Source organism: Lacerta agilis, chromosome Z (assembly GCF_009819535.1).
Source record: "Lacerta agilis isolate rLacAgi1 chromosome Z, rLacAgi1.pri, whole genome shotgun sequence".
Lineage (NCBI taxonomy): Eukaryota > Metazoa > Chordata > Lepidosauria > Squamata > Lacertidae > Lacerta > Lacerta agilis.
This window is the reverse complement of record NC_046331.1, coordinates 26,740,145-26,756,772: the sequence shown is the minus strand read 5'-3', so window position 1 is coordinate 26,756,772 and position 16,628 is coordinate 26,740,145. Positions and strand designations below refer to the sequence as shown.

Here is a 16,628-nt window from a genome sequence, read left to right as displayed (position 1 = left end):
ATCTAAATGAGTTCACTGCCATGCCACCAGATGACCACTGATTTAGGCAGCTTCAAAAGGAATTAGACATATTGATGGAGTACAAATCTTTTGACAGCTATTATTTTTATTACCATTATCTATATCGCTATCTGATACAGGGGTGGGGAATCTCAGGCCTGGGCACTGAATGTGGTCTACCAAGTCTCTCTATTTGGCCCTTGGGGGTTGTTTGTAGGCCACATGCACCCTCCCCAGCCCCAGCCCTCATTGCTTTGCACCTTCATTGCACCTTCTTTTTATTTACTAATTTTATCTGTTTATTATTGCATTTATTTCCCACCTTTTCCCCAAAGGAACCCAAGGTAGTGTACATTGTTCTCTCTCTCATCGTTCAATCCCCACAACAACCCTATGAGGTAGGTTAGGCTGAAAGGCAGTGTGACTAACCCAAAGTCACCCTATGAGCTTCTTTGTCAAGTTGGGATTGAACCCTAGTCTCTCAGGCCCTAGTCCAATACCGCACTGGATTTTGCTCTGCTGGCTCAGTTACTCTACGGTGCCCTAATCTGTACAGGCAATCACTGTAGCATTCTTGAAACTGTTCAGTCTAAATTCCTAAGGCTGATTTTCGCAGTACCACCGTGCGTCCCAAATGCTGCACTGCGCCTGGAGGCAAGCTTTCCCTCCGTAGAAACTCAATCCTGGCTAAGAACCTTTAACTACTGGCTCCGTATAAACCTAAACCCTTCCGGCCTTCTACCCTTAGTGTTACAAGACACTCACAAAAGCACGTGATCCACTTCGGTGCGTCAAAAACTTCTCTCCTGCGGTCTCCACCCACATCAGCTCCTAACGATGGGCCACACTAGGGCAAAGAGCCTAATTGGTCAGCGTCTAAAGGACCTTGAGCAACAAAATAATCTGGCGATTATAAAGAAACGCTGTCCTTGGTACACCTTCTTTTCCCTTTCCCAGTTTGATTCTTTGCCATCTTATTTGCACAAATTAACCATTCCAAAATTCAGACGCGCCTTCACGCTAGCTAGATTGGATGTGCTGCCCTCAGCGGTACTCGAGGGCAGATTTCAAAAGATCCCAATCGAAAAAAGACTCTGCCCCTGCGGAAACGGCAACTTGGAAGCAGTGGATCATGCTCCCTCTATAAAGATCTGAGGTTGGAATTTATTACTCCACTCTTACTCACTATCCCAGGCCGTCCATCTGCGAATACGTTGTTCTTTCTCTTATCTGATCAAAATGAGCTGACGACAACAAACGTTGCTAGATTTATTGAGGGCGCAATGAAATTAAGGGCCACTATTTGAACGACAATCATAACCATTTGATCGATCTTTTTACCCACTATTGTTTTTAACTGTACATTGTGTATCTTTTGTTGCAATGGCTGCTGGCTATGCAAATAAAGTTTTCAGTTCAGTTCAATATGACATTGAATTTTGATCATTCTTCTTGCTTGCCTGGATGGAAGACAGAGACCCTTGTATTAAGTAGTGGGTGGACATAGCAGACGACACAATGATTCTCCAAGCAGCTCTCTTTATTCTCAGGCTGTAACAGAACTGAACTGAAGGGCTGAGCCAGCCTGCTTATATAGTACTCAGTAACATGCAACAGTAACAACTCTCTAGCTACCCAATCCGTGAACAGCACTCTCAATCCTTCATTTGCATGTGGACCTGAGTGAGAACTGCAGTCCCAGTGGGCAGAGTGAAACTATATACACAACACCCCTAGTGGCCTAGGGTGAGAACTTCAATACATAACACCTTGCCTATTTTAGCTTCTGGTCCTACCCAACACTGGCATGTGGCCCCCAGAAGGGAATGTGGCCCTTAAAATCCTCCTTCTGCTCCAAGAAGCTGAAGCATGGTCTTCGTGCTCCTTCCCACAATTTCATCCTTTCTAACAATGCTTTGAGGCAGGTTAGGCTGAGAAACTGATTCAAGGTCAGCAAGTAAGCTTCATGGATGAACAGGGTTTCAAACCTGGGCTTCCACTGTCTTGGTACAATACTCATAACCACTGCCCCACACTGGCAATTGGCCCTTACAGGTAAATGGAGTTTCCAGGATCAGACGCAGAATACCCCTGGCTGCTAGACCCTGGGGACAAATAATGGAGTACCTGTACATCGTTGTGCCATTGTATGTGAGCTTCCCAGAGGTATCTGACTGGCCACTGTTGGAAATTTGATGGACCTTTGCACTAATCAAAGAAGGGTATTTGTATAATCACATTGCTGGTAGCTGCGTGGTGCTCTGGTCTGGTTGTTTGTTTAGAAGACACATACAATAACATGCACAAACTATCGTTAAGAGGTTGCAGAACAGCTTGTGCACGTGGTAGAGAAACGGAAGGTTTTTTCTCTCTTGTGACAGAACTCAGGACCAGCAAATGAAATTTAATATTGAAAGATTCAGGGCAGATCAATAGCTGAATGTGTACTGGAATTCCATTTTGGACATATTGGACTTGGACTAGAAGTAGGTCTTTTTTAAAATGAACTCTCCAAGCTCTGGGCAGGACTAGATCTAATGGAATTTAGATCCTAGCTATTGTCTTCCTTTTGGGAGAAAAAAAACACTGAAATAAAAGGGAATGGAATTTCTTCTGGATTGTTGTTGGCTGCCCTCTTGTGTTTTAAAACCACATCTGCGTCTGCAAAATAAATGGGGTTGTTCACAAGAGTGTGCTTAGAATGGTGGTCCTCCAATTTTTATTTTTGTTTCAAATTGCAGACCACTTGAAATTTGCTGGGTGGCAGAACAAATCACTGAAGGAACTTTTTTGCTAAGCTGAAGGAACTTTTTTGCTAATCAAGCACATACATAATACATTTTATCAACACCACCAGCACCAGCCTGGTGCTGTTATTTTGCTAATCACCAGTGCTTTTTTCTGGGGGGACGCAAGGGTACACATACCCCTAAACATTTTCTTAATCTTCGTAGTTTTGTCCATTTACTGTATTTATTTTGCCCGATTTGAACTATAAAATGGTGATTTTTCTTGAGTCAAAATGAGAGTACCCCTAAACATTTTTTTTAGAAAAAAAGCACTGCTAATCACAAGTCCTAGGCAAGAGCTTTGTTAGCTCGTTCGATAATCTATCCCTGATCAAATTGGCCTTGCACTGTGTCATTTAAAAAACAAAACAAGGCAGGGCCAAGTATAGATGTTCTTGACTGTTCCACCGTTTCCCCCTTCCATGGAGTATACTCTGAAAATCTCAGTGCTAAGGGGGGAAATAGTGGCAACCTGCATAAGCAGGTTGGCTTAATGTAGTAACTGATAATCATATAATTAAATATTGCGTCTTGTTACTATGTGTTGGAGCTAAGGCTCCACCCTTTAGCTTGCTTTTGTGGTTGCTTTCATTTCCCTATGTTGTTCTATGTTAGCCTGCTCACCAGTAAACCAGTGGTGTGTTCTCGGTGGACTAGGGGGACCAGGCAAGTCCCCTAAATGTTCCCAGTAAATTAGAGTATTAAAGTATGAAACCCTGGGGCTTCCTTCCCAAAACCTCGGAAGCTTCTACCCAGTTTAGGGAGGGAGTAGTGATGCTCATGCCTGCCCCAATCACCCTCACAAAGTGGCACCTCTGACCCTAACTGTTCCCCTATTTAAAAAAATTGCCACACACCAGTACAGTATAGTTTCTTGTTCTGGGTCTGCAAAGTAAATAGACTTGCCTTATATTAAATAAGAACTTAAAGGCGGCAATGAGAAAACTCTGACCATGTCAGCCTATGGGAAAATGAAGGAAACACTACCTGTGATTCCAGCATTGCAGGGGGTTGGCCTAGATGACCCTTACAGGTCCCCTTTTAGCTCTACAATTCTATGATTCTATGACTGGGCTACTATGTCTTTGCTAATGAAATCACTGAGGGTGAAGAAAGAAGAAGAAGAAGAAGAAGAAGAAGAAGAAGAAGAAGAAGAAGAAGAAGAAGAAGAAGAAGAAGAAGAAGAGGTACCGGTAGAAGAAGAAGAGGAAGAGGAAGAAGAAGAAGAAGAAGAAGAAGAAGAAGAAGAAGAAGAAGAAGAAGAAGAAGAAGAATTTGGATTTGATCCCGCTTTTCACTACCCAAAGGAGTCTCAAAGCGGCTCACATTCTCCTTTCCCTTCCTCCCCCACAACAAACATACTGTGCGGTGAGTGAGGCTGAGAGACTTCAGAGAAGTTTGACTAGCCCAAGGTCACCCAGCAGCTGCATGTGGAGGAGCAGAGATGCGAACCTGGTTCACCAGATTATGAGACCACCGCTCTTAACCACTACACCACACTGGCAGTGTCAATGTCTGGGCAACAGTGAAACTTACATCTTTTTAAGAAGTTCAGCGTAACCAGAAAAACCAGGAGATAAAAGTTGGTTGGAGTTGCAAAAAATCTTGTCTGACCACCACATCTGAAGGCCAATCATGACTGTGGCTGTTTCAAATTTCATAACAGGAGGACGGAGGGAGTTGAATCTATATCAGACTATATAGCTCATCTCAAAAGGCTTACTGGAAGCTACTTTGGGGGGTGTTCTGGAGGAGAGGGTGAGATTTGTGTGTCAGATTGGCGATATTTAAATTCAAAAGCAATGATAGGCTGATTTGGAACCTGACCTGGGACAAAGCTATAAGGTGGCAAGAACCATGGATGCAGCAGTGAGATATTTGCAATACTTGCATCATGAAAATAAAGGCTCTCAAAATGAGTCTTAACAGAAGCACAGAGAGCTGGAGTGGTGTTGTCATTGTGGAATGCATTCATCCTCTATAGACACAAAATGCCCCAATGATAGAAATGCAGGAAAACTGGGCATTTAGCAAGAGACCTATCTGGTTGCACAATTGAGGCAGACATTTGATTGCACAACCAAGTCAGGGCAAGAGACAGTCAAGAAAACAAAAATCCTATCATTTATAGTAGGAAGAGGGAGAGGAAGCACATGAGGAGGTCTACACTGTTTACTGTGTAAAGGAAAAAATAGTGGAACCTTATAAAATAGTTGTTTTGTCCAATAATCATCCAGTAGCCATGGAAATAAATATGGGGAGTTCTGTTACACTCATTAATGATCAACAACACAGAGGAGGCCCAAGTTCATTGGCTATGACAATAGTGAAATTAAAAACTTAAACCAGAGAAAATTTCCCAGTCCTAGGATTGGTAGTAATTCCAGCCATGTACAAAGGACGACATAATAAGGTAGTAACCTCCTTTATAAGGGATCCACTTTATAAGGGATCATCCACCTCTATTTGGAGCATGAACCACTTTGTGAGGTCTGCCTGAAAAGCGATATACTGTACAAATACCTTAAGTAAGTAAATAAATCTCAGCCAGACTGGCAATCTAGAAGGAAACAAGGGTAAATGGGTTTATTGAGGCTTACTCTGAGGTAGGGGTATATTTTGTATCCTCTACCTGCTAAAGTCCATTTAATCAATATTTTGAGTGAAGAAATTAATAAAATAAAACTTTTTTAAACCTACTTTTCTTCTATAACTTGTGACCTTTAAATGTGGTTTCTTGGTTATTGAATCAGTCCTTATGGAACTTCCATTCTCTCTTTAACATGCTCAAAATTCTTTCATCCATTAAGATCAGGAATCATTCAACATTGCAGTTCTCCCAAACCTGTGCTAAAAACTTTATAAGGATCTATGGTCCTCCCTTTTAAAACATATGGCCAGAAGTGAATCATCCAACCATAGATCAATTTCTTGGATGCACAATCAAAATACCAGCTAGGAATATAGGAAGCTGTGTTATACCAAGTCCAGTAATCTCCATCTAGCTCAGTTTAGTCTACAGTGACTGACAGCTGCTCTCCTGGATTTTGGACAGGGGACATTTCCACCCCTATCAGGAAATGCAAACGAATGAACCTCAGGCAATTGCAAAGCAAATGCTCTAGCACCAGCGGCGGACCTTGGCAATATGGCGCCCTGTGCAAAGCCCAAATTTTACACACACTCCTACCTCTTGTACCACCTTCCCAACACCAGATAATAGGGCTGGGCAATATATCAATATATTGTCCAAAACTGGTTTGAAGTCCATATCATAATATCTGTTTCATAATTTTTGACCTGGCAATATATTATGAATCATGATGTGTGTGTGTGTTATGCCAAAATCACAATGCGGGGAAAACCGTGGAGCCAGCCAATGTCTCTATCCTTATTTCAGACATTGTAATATATTGGTATATCACAAAGTTTAGCTGGTGATATATTGCGAAGTTGAAAACCAGATATCGCCTAGCCCTACCAGGTCAGCAAGGTGCCAGGTTTGAGGAAGGAGGAGCAGAGGCTCCGGTCCTCCTGCCTTCTCCCTAAAGCTGGGCAAGTGCTTACAGGGCTTTGGGAAGGAGACATGAAGGCTCTCCCTCAGCACAGTGCCTTGGTCGTGCTGCCCTAAATTCACCTCTGCTATCACTAACCTACAACACTTCCCAGCTGCTGTTTTGTCACAGTGCCCAGAAAGATTACATCCTCACTAAATACTGCCCAATGGAGAAAAGGGTTTGCATTTCAAGAGCAGAAGAGCTCTATAAAAAGGATTTCCACAGTGACAAGAATATGGCATGTCAAAATCAGCTATGGAAAGGAGAAGTCCTGGTTTGTGTTTGTTTCTGTTCCTCTGTCTTTCTGTAAAGATCACAAGACCTTAAGCAGTCCAATTGTTCCATAAATATATATTTGAACATGTCATGATGGGGAAGCGTTCGTATTTCAGTAGAACACTTCGGATTTATTTATTTGTAAGCACATTGGGGCTTCTTGGGAAAGTTCCATTATGACTTTCCATAACACAAATGAAGTGAAAACTGGCAGCAATGACTGCTTCCAAAGTCCACCTAGAATCATCTCCCTCAAATCCAGATGCCCTAAGCAAGACTGTTTTTAAAACCTACTGAACTGAAATCACATCCCTGCCACACACCAAGCAGCTGCAGGAGGAGAGGTTTGCAGAGGGCAGGAAAAGATCTGTGAGTGGAAGGGTGTCCTATCTGCCATCCTTAAAACCCCCTGGGGAAACTCACCCAATCAACCTGCTGGGGTATCCTTAGTAAAACATTTACATCTAGAAGTAGCTTTATTTGAATGAGCCTTCCTGTGGCATAGCCTCTCAGTCTATAATGATGTGAGTATCCGTAACTGAAGTGAACCAATACTCTTCACATTTACCCCTGCCTCCATCGCCTTCGCCTTTTTTGTTGTCTTTCCTATGTTGAATTTTAGATTGTAAGTACTTCAGGCCAGGACCCTGCTTTCTTCTGTTCTTCAGAACACCATGCACATTACAAGGGCTCCTAAAGACTAGTATATCTTAAGGGTACATTCTGAAACATGCCAGTGATACAACAGTCCACTAGTGGCAGCTTTATACTGGACCATCAACACCTCATTCCGCTTTATAAGCTGTTCTGCGATCTTTCCTCTATCTGGAGGGGCATTCTTGCACTATAGCCTATGAAAAGCAGGACAAAGAATAAACTGGATCTTTTGTGGTATATATAAAAAATTACAGGATTTCAGCAGAAAGTTACAAGATATGCACCAGTTGGAAACAAAGCAGTATGTCCTCCCCAAAACTTTTGCAGGCACTAACAGTATTGAAACTAGGGTTACATATAACTGCCCTGGTACCATCATGAAAGGGCAAAAAAAAAAAAAGGATGTCGGGAGGGGCCCTTTATAAATCACTATCATAGACAGAAGCAACATGCAAACAGAGAATGTTAGAAACTGGATTTTGTGCCATTTCAACCTATTGGGTTTTATAAGAAATCTCAGCTGGATAACAATAAATGGTATAAAGCAGATGTTTAATAGCACTGAAATTCCATAGCAGCTCACAATCAACCATTAATAGGCTAAGCAGAGGTTTTAATATGTTTTGTTTGAAAACTCCAGTAGTGTAACTAGTTTCTGCATGTATCACAAGCTCATCTTCAATGGCCAGGGTACAATGGTTGGAGATTCAGCACCAAACAGTGATTGTCAGCCTGTTTCTGGTTTTGTTGCAAGAGCCCTCTGCTACCTTAAAGGCTAATTTGTTTAAACCAAACAGTATTTACAAATCAACAGTTCTACCATGTATTTCTGTCATGATGCATCCTACATCACAGAGGGCTTCCTTCTGCAATGTGGTGTTGAGATTTGTAAATTTGGAGTGCTAAATTCACTGCTGTTTCCACTGCCAGTGTTTTGCAAACCAAGCCGAGCTAAGGAATGGAAAAGAGTTTGTGTTGCTTTGGATGCTTCACCATGTTTTTCATGAGGCAGCTGGAGGTTCACCTCACTGATGTTATTCACCAGCATATTCGATGTCAGGAAGTGAGTTAAGGAACTGCACCTGGTCAGCTTTTCTTCCAAAAACTGCTTATAGAGTTCCTGGACATGTGCCTCCATGTAGTTGTTGAGTATGGAGTTTGAAAGAGGCTGCTTGTGGAAAGTCATGCTTTTCTCCCCAACCTCTTCCCCGTGCCAGAACTTGACAGACTTGGACTTCAACACAGGTTCATTTAGAGGGGAATGTCCTAATGGGATATCTTTTGAGAACAAAACAGGGCCAGCAGACAATCCATCATAGGTCTGGTCCATGATGCAACCTGAATCACACGTATGGTCAGCTATGTGATCTCCTCCGATATGCAGATCAGGATAGTTCTGGTAAAGGCTTTGGCATGACCAAGATCTATACAAATCCAGCTCATTTTCACAGTGTTGCTCTTGTCTTGGTATGCACTGAGGAGTCGACTGGGGGATATTGTTGCATCCTTTTGCAGGTGGCTTTTGTAGAGAATTCTGCTGGGGAACTTCTTGGCCTCTTTCCTTGTCACAGCACATCAATGCCACCTTCTCTGCAGACTGCTTCTTGGACTCTGTACAAAAGTCTCCGTTTGCATCTGTATCTTTAAACTGCTTTTGCCAGGGGTCTTCTCCAACTTCTCTTAGTGTCTGGGATTGGTGGGGCTTGTTTGGCCATTCCTCTTGGTAGGCAACGTTGATGAGGATGCTTTCTGCTAGCATTCTGGCTGAGAATTGAGGCAGGCTGTCGAATTCGTAGTGTAGATAATATTCCTTTGAAAAAAAAAGTGAGGGGCAGATGAAGTCATTTTGGAAATTAAGACTCATACAAAAAAAAAATAACATTTAGAACTTTCTGGGCTCGACTCCATTATGCTTGTTTATGAAAGGACTATCTAAGACATAGCTCCAGGAGATGTAACAGGGATAATGCTTCTCTAAAACATATGTTTGTACAATGTCCTATATTGATAAATTTTTGGCGGAAGGTAATAGGGACAATCAATATGACTGTACAGAATAATCTGAAATTTGCAGAGGAAAATATCCTTTTGAATTATATACCCAGTACATGGAATCTAACAAAGGGACAATATGAATGGACTTTCTGGGCCCTTACTACAGCAAAAAGACATGTATTGGTGAACTGTAAAAAAACGAAAATGCGGTTCCTTTCCACGAATGGGTTAAAGGTATGCGCAAACTCACTACATATGAACAAGTTGCAAACAAACATAGACTTGCCATGGGCAAATTTAATGATACTTGGAATTCATTTTTATAAATACCATATTAGGTTAAGGTCTGGTTAACTACAATAACATATTTTTTCTTTTTGTAATGTATACAATTTCTTTCTTTTTCTGTTTTCTTTTGTTTTTTATATGGGCACGATTTCTTCTCCTTCTTCTTTGTGTCTTATCTTACTCTGTGTACTTGTGATTATGTACTTTTTATTTTTCAATAAAGAATATAAAACAAACAAACAAACAAATATTTTTCCCAGTCCTGCAGCACGCAGGTGAACTCAAGCAGCAAAATGCTGTACAGCAGCTTTCCCTAACCCACCTGCTTCCTAAATGTGGTTGGGCTCTGACTCGCATTACCTCTAAGCTAAGCATTGGCCATGCTGGATGGGGTTGACAATAGCTGCTGTGCAAAAACTTTGGGGCAGGGTGCCAGGTTGGAGAACTTTGCTTTGCAAGCTAGGCTACTCTTCCTCAACTGGGTGCCCCCCAGATGTTGTTGGATTCCTATCAGCTCCAGCCAGAACAACCAAATAATCAGGGATTATTGTGAGAGTGGTTCTTCAACTGGAGAGCATCTGGTTTGAGGAAACCTGCCCTAAGCTGTTGCCTTTTTACTTCCGTGTAAATTAACTACCACTTTGTTTGCCGGGTACTAAATAACACTCATCCAATAATCTATTTCAGTTGAAAAGGTCACTTTTCCCCAACTCTTTCTGCCCAGGACAATTGAGAGATACCCTCCAGAATTTTCCCTGGGATCTTCTTAACATCCCAGTGGAAACAGCAGTAGACTTCAGTTGGATCTTACAATAGTTTACAGTGTGACCCTTTACATGTGCACTGAGAAGTAAGTCCCACTGAATTCAATGGGGCTTACTCCCATTAAAGTAGGTAAAGGATTGCAGCCTTTATACCCAGCTACTGTTGGTCATGTAAACCTTAAAAACAGCGAAGCAAATTAGGGGGGAACCGTCAGTGCAAATATCACATCTGCTGTCTTATTCACCTTTACCACAGCCCTGCAAGGTAAGTCACAATAGTTCCCTTAAAAAGAAATCAGCTGTGGAAAGTGAGGCCAGAAATATTCAGTTTGCCCAAACCGCACTGTGGGCCATGGCAAGATCTGAACTTGGGCTTCTCACATTCTTGTTAAATGAATGAATGGAATAAAGGTGGGATACAAAAATATAAGCAACTAAATAAATAAATGAAACATCAGATTCTGCCCAGTTTCTCATCTATAAATCAAAATACTTTTAAGCCGCATCTACACTATACATTTAAATAAGTATCTTGCCATGTTAAACAGTCATGGCTTCCCCCAAAGAATCCTGGGAACTGTGGTTTGTTAAGGGAACTGGGAGTTTGTTAAAGCACAACTGTTCCCCTCACAGAATGACAATTCCCAGAGAGGGTTAACTATCAATCCCACTGCCAGGGAACTCTGGGAATTGTAGCTCTGTGAGGGGACTAGGGGTCTCCAAACATCTCTTAGCACCCATAACAAACTACAGTTCCCAGGATTCTTTAAAAGTATGTATACATTTTAAAATATGCATGCAAAGCCAAAGGGGGGAAAAGATTCTCATTGATGAACATAAGAAGCAGCAATCTTAGCTCCAAACTGAATCTTAGCTGCAAATCAAACCAATTCATACTCCTGTGATACAGTTTTTTGTTGTTGTTGTTCAGTCATTCAGTCGTGTCCGACTCTTCGTGATACAGTTACACATCTACAAATGAATATGTGTAACTGATTATTAAAAATAATGAAGCAGTACTTATGCTCAAAATTAGAAATGAGCATAGAATTGCAACCTTCAGGTGTTGAAAGCTGCCATCCTAAACACACTTGTCAGGAAAAAACATGCACACACAGATGTGCATCAGCCATTTTGCCACTGCAATTTGTGTACAAAAGTACAAACATAAACACAGTTTAGCAGATGAAATTACCAAACTAAATCAAATGGTCAGAGAGTAAAATCCATTGGAAAAGGTGGGACATTCTTCTGAACAGAAGCGTTGCACTGTAAGTACAAGAAATGTTTTTGTTTTTGTTTTAAATAGAATAAATAGTGATAAAAGTACACAACATACCTTTGCAGGAAGGCGAGAATTACATGCTCTGTAAATTAAGTAATGTAAACAGAAGCAAAGCTGGAGGCAGAGGATTCCTTAGTCTCTACCTTCTTCAAAGATCCTCTGAGTACTAACTGTCTAGTGAGCTATCCTGTTCTCCTTTTCTTCTAGTACAGAATGCAACCCTCATGGAAAAATATGTGATCTAACCTCCAGTGACAACATACCCCAAAGAGGATATGATCATTATTTTTTAAAGCAAAGGAGTATTGGGCAACAAGCCAAACAAAACTCATATTCTCCAAGTGACGGTTGCTACTTGAATAATTTCGTAAGTCCATGGAAATGGGAACCAGACAATAACGAAAGTGAACTGAGTTCATTGCTCTGCAAGAAGCTGGACCTGCAAGCCTAATGTGCAGTACAGTGGTACCTTGGTTCTCAAACTTAATCCGTTCTGGAAGTCCGTTCCAAAACCAAAGCATTCCAAAACCAAGGCGTGCTTTCCCATAGAAAGCAATGCAAAATGAAATAATCCATTCCAGACTTTTAAAAACAACCCCTAAAACAGCAATTTGACATGAATTTTACTATCTAACAAGACCATTGATCCATAAAATGAAAGCAATAATCAACGTACTGTACTATAAAATAAATACGACAGTATTGTAAATGATAATTTTTTTATTTTTTAAAAAAAGCTTAACTGCACTGATGATAGTCATTGTTTGGATGGGGGGCTTTTATCTATTTCCACAGTCACACAATCACTCAGTAGCTGAACTGGGTTCCACACAGTCACAAAAACAAATTAACTGAAAAAGCCTCAAAAACAAAAATGTGGTGATAAAAATGAATGCTCTTTCTTTTCCAGACAGTCCCAGTAATAGTTAAAGATGATTGCCTCAAAAGATGGCAAAAGGGGATATCTAAATTTGTCTGGGAGGGCAAAAGGCCAAGGATTAAACATAAGATACTTACAGATACAAAGGAAAGAGGAGGATTCACCCTTCCAGACTTAAATTATATTATGAGGCGGCTTGTTTGATATGGATTAGGGACTAGATAAAACTGGAAAAGGAAGAAGCTTTGGATTTGGAAGGTCATGATAATAGATATGGATGGCATGCATATCTTTGGTATGGGAAAGGAAAGATACATAAAGGATTTTATAATCACATAATTAGGAGATCATTAATGAGAGTACAAGGTACAAGAGGGAAAGGTACAAATATTTAATAGAACAAAGAACACCTTGGTGCCTATCACCAGTTGAGGCTTTACTGCTCAAACCACTTGGGAAAAAGAAAAATGGCCTTCATACAGAGATTTACTGAAAGACCAAGATGGAAAATGGAAATTAAAAGACTATGAGGAGAAAAAAGGGTATGTTCAGAGTTGGTTACATTATAGACAATTAAATGAAATGTACAAGGAAGATAATAAAAAGGGTTTAGTTATATTGTTTTGAGATTCCAAAAAGAAGTGGTAGAAGAGAAGGTAAAGTTGTTGAAGAATGTTTACAGTATCTTGCTAGAATGGGAGACAAAGGACGCAGAGGTTAAATCAGTAATGATTACGGTAAATGGGCCCAAGATGTGCCACCCACGTCCCTTATATCTTCTTCATAATAAGTTATTAATAAATATCCCGTCTGCAGAATTCATTAATGTAATGGAAGACTTGCTCATTAGATTTTTACTTACTCAAGCACCAGAGCTTGGAGGGCAACTGGGGGGGGGGGGTAGTTCTATTTCATATCTGCAGATTTCTTTACATTCCTTCATTTTTGCTCTTTACCACAAATGTCTAAAATCTCATTTCTCTCTGTTACAGGGTCTGCATGGATGTTTTCTATGGGGCTGTGAACTGTGTACAAACTCAGTGACTGAGAACCTTGGTAGTTCACTCAGCCACTTCCAAATTCAATGGATTCAGATGTAGAATCTTTTATTTCTCAATGACTGCAGTTCCTGTTTTCAGAGGGGTAGCTCTGTTCCAGCAAATACGTCAAAGTGTTTGTTCCAGCAAATACGTCAAAGTGTCTTGTGGCACCTTGAACACCAATAGATCTATTGTGACAGAAGCTTTAGTAAACTAGGTCTAATTTGTCAGATGCAAGGAATGCTAAGTCAGCAGAGAGAGAGAATAAGCAGTGAGGTCAGAGGAATATGAACTGTAAGAACTGCAGATTATGACAATTAAAGTCAGTCTCAGGGCCTGTCCACACAGGTGCTTTCTTGTGGGTATATTCTGCAACATGTTTTTGGCACAATAATCATGCATTAGTTATGAAAATGTTCTACTTTAGTTTGTTCTGCGATGCTTCCTCATTATTGAAGAATACTGTATGTTATTTTTACATTATTGCCGTCTGGAAGGGCTACACAACAAAAAACGGAACTAAAATAAAGCACAACATCTGTATAAAAAGTTACAAGATTTCAGCAGGTTACAGGATGTGCACTGATTGGAAACGAAGCAGTGTGACTGGCCCAAAACTCTTGCAAGCACGAACAGTACTGAAAACAGGATCGCTTATGACTGACCCAATAGCATCATGAGCACAAAGCATCATAAATGTGCAATGAAAAGGATGTCTGGAGGGGCCCATAGCCAAGTTTATACTGAATCGTCCACAGGTTTCTGCACAAAGTTTTGACTAAAGATTAAAGCTTTTGTGTTTGCAAAATAAAGATAGTGGTCAGTCACAAAGCAGTGTGGATGTTCATGCATTCTAACAAGCCAATTAATACCTGTAGTAGAATAAAAATTTCTTTTCTTGATGATAGAACTGAACTTCTCGATGAATTCAGCCTTTACATGCTGGATTCTCTCTTTGAAGTCATATTATTTCACCGGTTTTTGAGCATTGCTGTTTCTGATATTAGATTTGTGCCCAGTTCTCTTGTCTTTGCCCTGTGCAGAATACAGAAGACTACTGAAACAATAGTTACACTTCACTCTTCTCAGTACAATGTGTTTCTTATATGCAAAGTGGGAATTGCTGCTGGGGTGTGTTGCTTGTATATGCTGTGACTGGAAGGATTATTGTGACAAGGAAAGAGGGTGGGATTTGTCTATGTGTTTGCAGGTGGGATCTGCAATAAAATGTTGCTGCATACAATGCACCTTTTCAGGTTTCTAATCCTTTTCCAGGAAACTCCATTCCTTGCTCCCTTTTCCATTTTCTTCCTCTCAACAGTCAATTCAATGCCCACTGAGTATGCTCAGTCTGGGCTGTTTGGTTGGGGGGGTGGGGTTCCTCCTTCCAAAAAGAAAAAAGGCCTGCTGCAAATCTTATGACTCCCATAGTTAGCCTGTGAATAGTTCCCTCTTGCATGTAGATTCTGTTTTTATTACATAAAAGGTAAAGGAACCCCCGACCTTTAGGTCCAGTCGTGGACGACTCTGGGATTTTGGCGCTCATCTCGCTTTACTGGCCAAGGGAACCGGTGTACAGCTTCCGGGTCATGTGGCCAGCATGACTAAGCCACTTCTGGCGAACCAGAGCAGCGCACTTTTATTACATAAGAATCAGCAAATGGAGAATGAGTTTACTTGGGATGTTTCTGCTGCAGTACTACCAGTGGCAGCCCTACCATTAATTGTGGCTGGTGCCCAATGGGGTTGGTAGGATGAAAGGCAGGGAGGCGAACTGTAGGTAGAGCCAGAGCTAAAGAGCAAATGAGTTCTAGCTTTCCCCTCCTCCTCCCTGTTGGGTTCTATGAAGGCAGCACTGAGTTGGTGGAGGAGGAAGGTGGCATGCAGAACCACCTCCTGCACAGCTTGCAAGTAAGAAGGCTGGTTGAGGGGGACAGGGCAGTGTCCTATCTGCCCTAAAAGGACCAGCCTCCACTGCCTACCATGAAGCAGAGGGAAACAGTAAGCATGATTGGTGTGGATTGGAGGGGGCAATAGAATAGATGAAGGTGCAAATTGGTATCTGAACAGTACAGCAAGACTTTTGCTTGTGTAGGTGGAAAGATTTGGGCTCCACGTTATGCAGCAAAAACTCATCCTGGCAGTGAGTACTCTTTATTCAGGATGTGCGCTTAAATACTGCCAGTTCCCTATATCATCCTGAGGATGTAGAAAATGAGGAACTTGTGTGTTCCTAAATCAATATGACTGGCTTTTTAAACTTGGATATCAATGTGATTTAGTCACAGATAGGTAGTAATAGCTCCTGCCAACCTAGCAGTTTGAAAGCACGTCAAAGTGCAAGTAGATAAATAGGTACCGCTCCGGCAGGAAGGTAAACGGCATTTCCGTGCGCTGCTCTGGTTTGCCAGAAGCGGCTTAGTCATGCTGGCCACATGACCTGGAAGCTGTACGCAGGCTCCCTCGGCCAGTAAGGTGAGATGAGCGCCGCAACCCCAGAGTCATCCATGACCATGGGCGTACCCAGGGGGGCAGCTGCCCCCCCGAAGCAAAAAAAAAAATTAATGGTTATCGGCAGCTTAAAAGGAAAAAAAAGCTCTCCTCCTGAATAAAAGCTCAACGGCTGGTCTTTCTCCCCCTCCCAAAATCTCAATAACAATTGAGCTCTTGCCTTCTTGCCGAGGCACAATTGGCCACTGTGTGTGTGTGTGTGTGTGTGTGTGTGTGTGTGTGTGTTCCGCCGGCTGTTTCCCCCTCCCTCATGCCGACAAAGAGCTGGCATGCCTATCAGAGACCGGATCCTAGCCTGCACCATGCTTGGTCAAATGCGGATGCAGGCTGAGACTTGGGCAGTGTCGGGGGGGGGGGGCGAATCCGAGGGCTGACCATGGTCTTAGCCTGGGTTCTCATCCTTCCTCGTCTGCCTGCTTTTTGTATCCATGCTACATCGTGCTGGCAAGAGAGGAACAGTTTCTGAATTTGCCTGGATTCATCGTTGCAAGGGAGCTTGGGAAACTGAGTTCCCTTGCATGGTGAGTAGTTCCTTTGCGAGGACTGAGGATCCTGGGAAACTGAGTTTTTCAGCCATTTGGGGCTT

General features: G+C 41.8%; 1 protein-coding gene across 2 annotated transcripts; it reads right to left on the bottom strand.

The window, feature by feature from the left end:
* Nucleotides 1-8,029: 8,029 nt before the first annotated feature.
* LOC117040378 (protein CXorf21 homolog) lies at nt 8,030-13,371 on the bottom strand. 2 transcript variants are annotated; one of them, XM_033138111.1, is made up of 2 exons: nt 13,354-13,371; nt 8,030-9,089 (listed from the first exon to the last, which is right to left on the bottom strand). In XM_033138111.1, the coding sequence occupies exon 2, from the start codon at nt 9,036-9,038 to the stop codon at nt 8,124-8,126; it is 915 nt and encodes a 304-aa protein (XP_032994002.1). In that variant the 5' UTR covers nt 9,039-9,089; nt 13,354-13,371; the 3' UTR covers nt 8,030-8,123. The 2 variants fall into 2 exon arrangements, with proteins under 2 accessions (XP_032994002.1, XP_032994001.1); XM_033138110.1 differs by lacking the exon at nt 13,354-13,371 and adding an exon at nt 11,666-12,022.
* Between the last annotated feature and the right edge of the window lie 3,257 nt (nt 13,372-16,628).